This window comes from Halyomorpha halys, unplaced genomic scaffold (assembly GCF_000696795.3).
Source record: "Halyomorpha halys isolate HHAL.00 unplaced genomic scaffold, Hhal_1.1 Scaffold368.1, whole genome shotgun sequence".
NCBI lineage: Eukaryota > Metazoa > Arthropoda > Insecta > Hemiptera > Pentatomidae > Halyomorpha > Halyomorpha halys.
This window is the reverse complement of record NW_027111728.1, coordinates 871,433-883,457: the sequence shown is the minus strand read 5'-3', so window position 1 is coordinate 883,457 and position 12,025 is coordinate 871,433. Positions and strand designations below refer to the sequence as shown.

The following is a 12,025-nucleotide window of genomic DNA, read 5'->3' as shown; positions in this document are numbered from 1 at the left end:
TAAGCCATGTCCTAGACATAAGCGATTATTTATGTTAGTTTTTTTTCTTAGGGGACTCGGTCCCAGAATGAAGCTTATTTTTCATATTTCATCGGCTCAACAATTGAAATATTTATCCCTCACCGCCATCCTATAATTTGGTGTTACTTTTGCAGCAGGTTTTCGAAACGAGTTCCATGACGAAGCTGAAAGATTGGTCAGCCTATTATTTAAAGTAAGTATTAGTAAATTATTGTTAATATTGCAATTATAAAAATCTCATCATCTTGTCGATAAAACTGGGCAGGATTGCTACTTTTGTATCAGCGTAAAGTTCAGTAGCAGTACTGGGAAATTGCTTTTGTATACTTATGTTTACTAGAAAAAAAAATTTTCTTTATGAAAAATGACAAGATAATTAGAAATATATAAATTACAAACTAAATATTTTTACGTACAGGAAATCAGTAAAAAAGAACCTAAGGTGGAAGAAGAACATTACACGGAAGAATCGACCGAATCTACACTGGAAGAAGAATTCGAAGAAATAGAATTTATTGAAGGAATAGAATCTATTGAAGAAATAGTTGAAGAACCGGTATCAATACCTCCTCCAAAACGTAAGCATTATTATTTATCGATGTACGTAACTTATTTATATTTAAAATTTTATATGATTTGGATAATATTCCACTGCATGTTTCAGCATCAAGAACTTTATCTGAAAATATGAATTAAGGTCTCAAAATAAGAAATATTTAAATTTTTATCAATTATTTAGGGTATAATGAATAAATAAATATAGATTCCAACCACTTTATTGATGGAATTTAAATATTAATATTCATATAAAATGTTGTTCAAAGTGATTACTTAGTATCATTCTCACACAGCTGCAGTGGCCGAAAGGGGTTGGGCAAGTATTATTGTTTCAGTTATCTCCCTTCATAAAGAACTAAGCTTGTCGACCGAGCTTGCTTAGACTTTTTGTTGAATATCAACCCAAACAAAAATATTCTGTGGTGTCAGATCTAGAGGATAACAGACACCCAGTGTGGTTCTGCAAGTTCTGCTGTGGAAGATCATTTTGAAAAACGTTTAATATCAATATTAATTATTAAATAAATCAAAACTTGTATCCTTTTTTGTCTCAATACTTTTTATTTTTCACCAGTCCAACGTTTCGGACATTTTAGCCATCCTCAAGGACATCAACATTTTTAACAGCTTATATTATATATTCATTTTTAACACTTATTACAACAAAATTATCACCAATAATATAACATACCTTCAATTATAATTTCTTCCTCACATTAATTTAGAGTTACTTTTGCAGGCTATTCTGCCCAGGTCATTCATTTATTATAAATTAAAAGCCTATTTAAAAAGTCAATTATTAGAGAGTCATATTTATTATTAATAAGCTTACCTAAGCTTAAGTTTAGTTACCTATTTTTTTAAAAATTTAAAATCATAAATATTTAATTCTTCTTATATAAGATTATCCACACAAATTCACTACCATATAATAAACCATTTATAACCTCCCACTCACTCAGGTCAGTCTTGTTTTAAAATTAATTTGTTTTATTTTAAATTGCATTTTTGTCTAAATTTGGTATTTATTCTAATTCTCAAAAATCCATATTGCATTTAATTGTAAATAGTAACAAATTTCTCCATTTCTTTTGCTTAAAATCTCTGCATAATGTTGGTATAAATTCCTAGTATCTGTTTTAAAATTAACTGTGTAATTGATGTTCTCTGATATATAAATTGACTCAAGTATTTTCCTTTTGTACAAATTGTTTTCTTTATGTAAAATTATGGTGGTATTAGTTATTATTATTATTATTTTTATTTTTATTATTCAACGTTGGACTGGTGAAAAATAAAAAGTGTTGAGACAAAAAAGGATACAAGTTTTGATTTATTTAATAAATAATTACCTTGTCTGGAGAAATTGAAATAATTTAATTAAATCAATATTAATATTTACATGTCATTAATAAAGTAGATTTAGGTCTTATGTTAATTTATTTACTCTAAGATAAATAATTCATGGAATATATATCAAAGATACTATGAAAATCTCTAGACGTGAATATATTCTAAACCAAACTTTTACGGATATATCTTAATTGGTTATTTTTTCTTGTTTTGAAATCTTTAATTCCTGCTTTCAGTTTGGTCACCTAAATTTGAAACTCCCTGTTTATTGATAGTTGACCATATGAGACATCAAGGAGGAGTTGGTTCGGATGGTGGTTAAAAGTATTGTAAACATTATCGTAACTGTTCATAAAATGTTGGGGGGATTTTCACGAGGGCTGTTACGGTCGAAACTGGATTCAATTGACCATATAGTAATTAACTCACAGTATGCAATGCCGATTTTTAGCTATCAGGTATTTTAATTCAAATTTTCTAAAACTCGTTCTCATTTCTTGCTGGCATTATTTTGTTTTTCACTTTTCACCTGCCTATCTCGGTGTAGCGTCAATATACAACAATGAAAAGCCGAAAATTTTCTTCACTTATGATGTGGAAGTCCGATTTTTATTTTTCCAGTTATTTTTAAACGAAATTCAGAGCATAGAGCGTTGCCCTCCGAGTCGTAAACGCCGGTAAAGAAGTTTCAGTTTGAACGCTATCTTTCTCAGGGAACGGTTATGTTTCGTCAGTTCTCACAGAACACCAGCAAAACCGATCCCGTGAGTACAACTTTTACAAGTTGAGTAAATTGTATCTTATTACCCTTTCCATCCCTTAATTTCACACTTGCATTACGACAGTTTCCAACAAGGAAAAGAAGGACGCGGAACAAATCTGGGATATTCTATCAATATTTATAACAGGCTTTAACTTGTTTTATCTACTTGCGTCAACTTTTCATTAAACCATCTCATTGGAATAGAACTACTTGTTATATTTTTATTTTTCTGCATAAACTCATTTTTATTTTTCATTTCCAAACTACTAAAACAAATTACTTTTCAGCTCCTATGGTAACTGCTATAAAGATAGAAAAACCTAGATCTCTGTCCCATCAACATCCATCACCATATATTACTTATCGTGAAAAGGCTACATCTTTACCTGCTAAACTACCTGTACAAGTTGAAAAAGATCTAAAAACATCATTTTCTTTTTTAAACGTGAAAAAAATAAGACCTATCTTTTCTGGAGAATACAAACCAATGCAGACTAAGACTGTGCCAGGAAAAATTATTGAGCGAACTTATATGGAAATCAAAAAGAATACTTTTGAAGCAAAGGGGAAACAACCGAAAAAGATCTTAGCCAAAACGAATGTAGCTATGAAAGAACAGGATATGGAACTGATGAAAACTGTTTCACCGATAATAAAAAGAGAAAGAGCCAAATCTTTTAAAGCCAAATCGCCCGCAAACCTTGCAAGCGCGGCTGGTGTATTGAAATTTTTGGATATCAAGGGTTGGGATACTAAAGAAGGAATACTAAAGCAATCGGAAACAGTGTTGCCAACTGAAAAGCCTTTTACCTTGAAAAAAAGTAGTAGACGAATTTCAGAGAGTAGCAGGGGTATGTTTCAAGACAAAGTTCGTTTATCAGGTGATTCTGACACAAGTTCTGAGCCGAGGTCGAGGCAGACGATAGGGAAAACAGAAGGACCGAAAGAAGACCAATTTTATGAAAAAACAAAACAATTTGTAACTAAACAGATAAGAGAAGCGCTTAGTATGCTGGTATATCCTAGAAGAACTTCACCATCGGAATATGTCAAACAAAAGCAAAGGGAAAGGAAAAGTATTTTTGTTCTTTGGAAAAACTACTTCGACATTAGGCACTCAGTAAGTGTTGGAGAAGAGCAAGTTGAAATTAAAAAAATGAGGCGAGACAGTCTCATGAGAGCAGTTGACAAAGAGCTCATGAAAACGTCTTTATATAGTAAGCTCTATGCGTACCTTGAAGATATGACTCAGAAATCCCCGTACGAGAGAAACCTATGGCGTTACCTCAACGAAAAAGCAAACCAGATAAGTGAAGGTGAGGAACGAATGTACAGTAAGCAATTAGAACACACAATTCAAGTGCTTGATGAGCAAGTTAAGAAGTCTGAACCTCCAAAGGATGTTCTTCTTGAAGAGGAGAAGCGTCGCAAAGCTCTCGATGACCACTTGTCTCGTGTTGATGAATCCCGCCAAAAATCCATTGCAAAAAGACCAAATACCAAGGAGACGACAATGGAAGAAATTCTTCAAATGAGAGGTATGTGTCTAGTATTTTTATTTATTAAAACTTATACATATTGTAATATGCTCTTTTTGAGTAAATAGTATATTTTGATCTATAAAGAGTTTTTGAAATGTTTTATTTTATGTATCATTTTAATATTGTTCATTTGTTTTGTTTATCCAAAAAGCAAGCTAACTAATTTTCATTGTTCATAATAAATTCGTGAGTCAAAACAAAACCAAGATGGCGGTACGTATTCTTCAGTCAACAAGTCTGTTGAATCAAGGCCATGTTGAGCAGATTCAAATATCATAAAAATTATTTTAACTCTTCCCATCATAATTGAAAATACAGTAAATTTAAGAAAAAATAGAAGTCAAGAAATAGTGATTAAGAATAATATTCAGAAAGTAAATCATTTGCAAAAATCCCTAACTGTTGTACGACAATCGATGTTTACATGGAACATGGAGGCAGGTTTTGGTTTTGGAGGGGCATTTCGTTGTTTTGGGCGCGCATGTGAAAGGATGTTTCCAAGATGAGGAGGCCCTCATCAATTTCTGTCCAGCGTTGACATTTTGAAAAAGGAAGAAAACCAAGAAGAAAAATACTTTTAGTTTGGATTGTTGTGAGAGAGAAATAGCTGTTTGGAAGGACTGGAAACCATTTTTGACGATAGGACAATAACATTAGAAAAAAAGAAGGTTGTGAACTTAGTTTTGTTATACATAAAAATATATACATGTGTAAAATAGATATTAATTTAATTAAGTGTTAATAGTAAAAGTATTTGTTTCTGATTGCCTAGCAACCCGCCCTGAGATTAAGAGTCTTTTATATTATAAAACTTAAGTAAAATTCTATTATATATTTATTATTAAAGTTCTTAATTTGAACCCAAATTATCTTTTATATTTGAAAAAAAGTTTTAAAACTATCAAAATTCTTTTTATTTTATTTTAAATTATTTTTGATTATTACAATATTCTGAGTAAAATAAGTTAATATATAAGTTTTCACATGTATTGTAGGATAGTCTTTTTAAGAGCAATTACAGATTCTGCCACAGCCACTACCATGGTGTAAACTAATCACGGTCAACACTTTTTTTTCTATTTGTAATGATGTGTCGATTAGTTAAGTGACGCCGAGAAGAGGCTTAGTAATAAAAAGGTAAAAGCTAGGTAGAAGAACACTCTGTGAACGACTAAACAATATTAACTTTATTTGGTCCAGTACCTGTATATATACATCTTAGTCCATCACCCGACGGCCTCTGTCAGCTGTTATCTTACATATCTATATATGTATATATCTTATATTACATACTAGATATTACATATCTATATATCTGTTATAAGATGGCCGGGGGCTGCGGTCAGCAAACAAACGAAATTTATTTATAAATGCCGACGTTTCAACCTGAATTTCAGGTCTTTATCAGAGCTAAAAACAAAAAGAGACAACAATCATCATTCAAGAAAGATAAAAAATAACGAACAAATTTAGAAATATTCATTACAATAAATTGAATATAAAATAGCTGCCCTTTTTTTACAGTCAACGTTTGTAAGTCTTTTCCATTTCCATTTTCTTGCCTCCATCAAAATTTATTTAACCTACTATATATTTCTACAATTTTCTGACCTTTTGGTTGTCATAGTTTTATATTTCATACTTTTTTTTAATGTAATTTTACTTTTTAGCTTAAATTTTATTTGCTATATCTTAACGATCCTGACTATTACAATTTCCTGTCTATCTAACGTGGCCGCACTCTTATCATCAAAACCAAAAATTCTATAAATATAAATGCTTTCTCTCGTAACTAATATTTCTGACTTTCTTCATTTCCTAATTGCCATATTTCTCCTCCCTTGTTAATTCCATTTTAAAATGGTTTTTTTAACACTCATTTCCTAATTTAGCTTTTTTTTTTTTTTTACTTTTCTCTATAACTAAAAAATCTCTTTATTTATTTATTTTATTTTTACTCACCTATATAAATTTGTTAGCTATTGTATCATATCTATATATATAACTAGATATAGTTATATCTATAACTATATAACTCAGAGAGTTACGGGAGGTCTGGAGAAAGAATTAAAAAAAGGAAAACTGATTTATTGTCTGTAGTAATCCTCTATATATAGGTTTGACCTATGTTAACGTGTGATGCCACGCTAAGACCCCCGGGAAGCGACAGTCCTATATCACTTTTGAAATATTAGCTTAAAACGGGAAGAGGAGACTTCACGATATTTAAATCCAGAAATATTTTTAAAAAATGCCTGAAATTGAAAAACTGCGTTAAACCCTCCACTCCTGCCCTCCATGGTAGTCATCATTATCTGACTTTTCAAACAGACATTAATAGCGAGTAGGTTATAGCCTTGTAGTGTCCTCGAGAAAAGGAAAACTGAAAAATCACTATCAAGGTTTCACCGCTGTATCGTTTTCTTGGTTCCTTTAAACTCTCTAGGGTGACATTATGTTACCTGATTATGATCACCCTGAATGGGCCCTCAAATCTCTGGAGCTCTTTTCCAAGTTTCGTTCCTCCTTTCCGGTCCCGACCGTTCCATTCTCCCGATTTTAATTTGGCCCATCAAATTGCGGACTACTAGGTTTTGCCTTGCCACCCATTTTTGCTTCTCCCTCCCTATTTTGCCCTAACTAGCCCGCACCTTCCGACGTTCCATTCTATTAACGGCAATAGTGTCCTCTCTTGTCGCCGTATTCCAATAGTCCCTGCGACGTCCACGTAATCCAAAAACAACCTCGAGTAGTTAGTTGTAAGCTATGATCGCCCTTTCCTTCGCTTTGTCTGGCTCGAGTCCCTTCTCTAGCTGGTACACTGGTACATGTACCGCACCCTTTACACTGGTACATGTACCGAACCCTTTACACTGATAAATGTACTGCACCCATTACACTGGTACAAGACGTCTACTATCGTGACCCACTTGTACCCTCTCCAAGTGAACGAGTCCACTGGAAACTATCACTAAATCGCTTCTGTAGCGAGCATTTCTTCCTATATCGGCCATATTAGGTGGTTAGGCACAGTTCACAAATACCTATGGTGTTTTGGATGGTGCGCTTCATTCCCTAGTGAAAATATCGCCGTCGCAGCACCTGTAAAGATTCATTACGATTCGTCCTTCCCTGGTGATCCTACCAATCGTCGCACTTCTTTCACGTCCTTCTGCCCCAGCACCGACTTCTCTTTGGATAACTTTAGGCCAAATTCCCTCATGGACACACTCCTTAGATGGTCCACATGGTCCTCTTCCGATTTGCTTAACACCAGTAAGTTGTCCATGTATACCTGACAAACTGTCTCGTCTAGTCCTCTCAGGAATTCATCCATAAGTCACTTGCTTCAGCGAAATCTCATGAACTGTTTTCCCAGTAGCATCCAGCCTGTCTCCCTCCTTAAAAAAAAAATAGCGTCGAATTCTTCTGCAATTCCGGCTTCCCAACTCTTCCCATGCATTGCAGCGCCTACCCTTTCTTTCCCGGCCTTAGGAGTCTCCGGCAACTATATTTCTTTTCTCCAATTTCTATATCTTTATACGCACCCCAACATAATCCAATAATTCGCATTCTATAATTACTTGATAGTCCCGAGACATCTTTACCTTTAAATGAACCGTTACTTAAGCTTAAATTGAAAATGTTAACAGCTACATTTCGTTTACGATAAATTGAATCTTAAACTCGGTTTCATATTATCTGCTTATTTTTTATGTTGATAATGCTGTTATAAGTATATATGATAAATAAAAATGATTTATGTTACTTATCTTTTTAAGGTTTCCGAGGACGTCCTAGGAACTGTAAGAGCACCATTTGGATTAAGAAACCCGACTTCATCGGCTACCTGAAACCAATGAAAAGGACACCGAAAAACTTTTATGATCCAACTAAATCAAACTTTATGATTCAAAAGTATGTTGGCGCTAGTAGACATGAAACGAAAACACCTTCCACAGAATCTTCGAGAGATAGTTACAAAGTAACAATCAGTCGAAAGCCGATTTTTGATAAAATGATTTCTGAACCAACGCCCGAAGTTCCTATGAAACGGCACACGTTTGCGAATACAGGATTTAGAAAATATTTCGGCTCTCTGGATGTGGAAGATGAAGATCGATCTATGGATATAAAAAAAAAAATAACAAAAAACTTCAAATAAAAAATACATTAAAAAAAAGTCTTTAAGTCGTAAGGTAATGAATTCAGAGCAATCATTTTCTCTAAGTCGTAACTAGAGAAAATGAGAAAATCTCTCGCTTGTCTCAGAACAGATATGTAGGGATTTCATATTTCGAGTATTGCTGATTCAAGTCAGCACTGACAATCAAGTGGAGCTCTTTGTAACAGTCTAGCTGGTTAATAGTGCACAGTGACCATGTGCACGGTTTATGAATGTGAGTGAAATAAACCAGTGATTATTAGTGTCTTCTTATCCCTTTACTTACAATTGGTGACTCCAACAGTTACAACTCTAACAGTTATCCGACGATCAACCTGAGGTAAATAAAGTTACAATTAAAATAACCCCTTCTGAGCTGATAAACCTGAATTATAGTTTTATCAAATATAAGCACAATTCAATTTAGTTGGTGTTATTGGAGAAGACACTAAGTTCAAATATCTAGTCCCTCAGCTAGACGCTAAATACATAGAAAATATATGGGATATTATTAAAAGTTCGGACAATAATACATATTCTTCAGCCAAGGACTGATTTCTCCAGATGTTTAATGAGAGCGATAACCAACAAATTAGAAGACTTTTGACAGGTCTAGAGTTAGGGGATCTCAAGTTGCTCATGGATAACCAGTTGCTCCATAAGTTAGGGGATCTCAAGTTGCTCATGGATAGTCAGTCGCTCCGTAAGTTAGGGGATCTCAAGATGCTCATGGATAGTCAGTCGCTCCGTAAGTTAGGGGATCTCAAGATGCTCATAGATAGTCAGTCGCTCCGTAAGTTAGGGGATCTCTAGTTGCTCATGGATAGTCAGTCGCTCCGTAAGTTAGGGGATCTCAAGATGCTCATGGATAGTCAGTCGCTCCGTAAGTTAGGGGATCTCAAGATGCTCATGGATAGTCAGTCGCTCCGTAAGTTAGGGTATCTCAAGATGCTCATGGATAGTCAGTTGCTCCGTAAGTTAGGGGATCTCAAGATGCTCATAGATAGTCAGTCGCTCCGTAAGTTAGGGGATCTCTAGTTGCTCATGGATAGTCAGTCGCTCCGTAAGTTAGGGGATCTCAAGATGCTCATGGATAGTCAGTCGCTCCATAAGTTAGGGGATCTCAAGTTGCTCATGGATAGTCAGTCGCTCCGTAAGTTAGGGGATCTCAAGATGCTCATGGATAGTCAGTCGCTCCATAAGTTAGGGGATCTCAAGTTGCTCATGGATAGTCAGTCCAGGGAGAGAGGGAGGTAGGGAGGGAGGGAGAGAGAGAGAGAGAGAGAGAGAGAGAGAGAGAGAGAGAAGAAACATAAGATGTACAGTGAGAAGTATAAATGAGTTTTTAAAATAAATAGTTTTACTGTACTTCTTAATTTTTTATTTATATTTTCACATAATATGGTTAGCCACACCATATTAAAGTTACTTTAATTATTTACAATAACTATAATTGTGGCACTGATATGAAATGAGTATGGGTATATTTTTAGTCGTGTATGATTTGTTTTCTTTAGAATTTTTATTACAATATACATTAATAATCAATATAAATAAGATTGTATCTGACCTTGGGAAAATTTATAAAAGGGGTATAAAAAAAATAAAACAATGAAATTAAATTTTTTTTATAGTGAATTGTAATCATTTTTATAAATCATAATAATTTGATTTTCGGAAATAAAAAATACCGTAAGACAATCTCAAACAATCTTGAAAAAATCTGCTAATTTTTTCGAATAAAGAAAATTAAAGGAACTTAATGATTTGTGTAATTCCCTCTTTTGTGCACTACCTCGCTGTACCTATTTGACATACTGATAATAATATCACTGATTTCCCAAGGAATTTTATCCCGTAAATTGAGTTGCTGAAAGTCAAGAGGCTGGTGATGTTAGTCAAAAAGCATTCTCTGTAGTGTGTCTATTAACAACATGAAGGGATAGGTGTGTACCCATAAGCCACGGTATTTTCTCCCTTCAGTGCAGTTAGAGGCAATGGATGGTGCCAGACGGTATATACTCAAGACCCCATATAGTTAGTAATAGTAATCTTACTGCAGTTCCTTAAGTTGAAGAAATATAGATGAGTACATCCCTCAAACCAGGGCCATAATTGGCCTAGGTTTCTTTCTATTTGATGATCCTGTACGACCTCATAGAGGAAGGGTTCTTCACCAATAGCTTGAAAACCTGGGCAATTCACTTCTGCCACTTCCCATTGCAGAGAAGGCTTTTTGACCACTTTCGGCAGCCTCTTAATTTTCATTAACTCAGAGCAATATTGCCACTCTTAAGCGATGATATTCAGCATTATAAACAGTATGCCAAGTAGGTTCAGAGAGGAAGTACGTAACAGAGGAAATCACAAAAATTATTGAATTTTACAAAGTTTTTACAACTCGTATAAAAACAAAACAAGATCCCAAGATCAAATATAATTATTTTTTAATTAGTTTTTAATGCAATTTATAATAAACATTCTTGTGAAAATCAAACTTTTGAGGTGGCGTTAAAATTTAGTTTTCTTGATTTTTTAAAAATAATTTACTCCATAACAACAATAATTTACTATAACAATAACTTAGCTCTGTTAAGCACATGTGATAGTTTAATGTTAATATAGTTTAATCTCTAGAAACGTTTATTCTAACCTAGCAGTAGCGAAGAGAACTTATTAGACGTTACTGTATTTGCCTTAGTATCCGAAAGATAGAGAATTCAACATGTCTACAGTAAGTAATGCCAAAAATGCGCTGTGTAATTAATTTTTTTATTACTACGATTTGATAATTGGATTCTTATATTAAGATGGATTTGGGCTACGAAAGTGTTAATGGAAATATCCGGAGCGGTGGACTTACACTTACAACCTTAAATACCTCTTCAAGTTTTGTGTTTTCCTATAGCCATCTTGACTCCTTATTTCGGTCCCTTGGTCTGCAATTTATTGCTGGAGGAGATTTCAACGCCAAAGATCAACAGTGGGGATGCAGAACGTCCAATACTCGTCGTAGGACTCTTTCCCGAGTAACAACATCCAATAGTTACTCCATCCTCTCTCCTAAAAATCCTACTTATTGGCCTACATCCCTTAAAATAAATGTCCCGATATCCTTGATGTATTTGTTACTTCCCAAATACCCACATCACAATCCACAATTCAATCTTTAGATGACCTCTTTTCAGATCTTAGCCCGGTTCTACTTCACATCCATTCTAATCCTATTCCTAGACCCTCTCCTACTTCAATGGTTACAGGACAGGTAAACTGGAAAATTTTTCGGACTGATCTTGAAAACGTACTTGACTTAAAAATTCCATTAAAAACAAAAGAACAGATTGACTCTGCTATCGAAATACTTTCTAGATCGATAAGAACTACTATCACTAACAATACTTCACCAATGAACATAAAAAGTTTTATTAATTATTAACAGAAAAACCCCGGGCAAGAGCGAGGTGGCACAGAACAAGATATCCCTCGGACAAAACTCATTACAATACATTGACTAACAGACTAAAAGCAGAAATTAGAAAACACAGAATACAAAATTTCCAGAACTTAACAGAAAACTTAAATACCACTGACAAATCATTATGGAGAACTACTAAAATACAAATC

At 34.0% G+C, this 12,025-nt stretch overlaps 2 protein-coding genes across 2 annotated transcripts in view; both read left to right on the top strand.

Annotated features, from left to right (window-relative positions):
- Positions 1 to 158: 158 nt before the first annotated feature.
- LOC106681834 (uncharacterized) lies at positions 159 to 8,442 on the top strand (the record flags this gene model as incomplete). Its single annotated transcript, XM_014422366.1, is given in 4 exon segments — positions 159 to 214; positions 440 to 599; positions 2,983 to 4,233; positions 8,019 to 8,442. Coding segments are annotated over 4 exon segments (1,850 nt in total), but the record flags the coding sequence as incomplete, so codon positions are not given.
- Positions 8,443 to 11,015: 2,573 nt separating this feature from the next.
- LOC106681832 (uncharacterized) overlaps positions 11,016 to 12,025 on the top strand; it is a 23,379-nt gene continuing 22,369 nt past the window's right edge. The window contains exon 1 of the mRNA XM_067049754.1: positions 11,016 to 11,135. Coding sequence (XP_066905855.1) covers positions 11,127 to 11,135 — 9 coding nt within the window. The 5' untranslated portion in view covers positions 11,016 to 11,126. The remainder of the gene's footprint in view (positions 11,136 to 12,025) is intronic.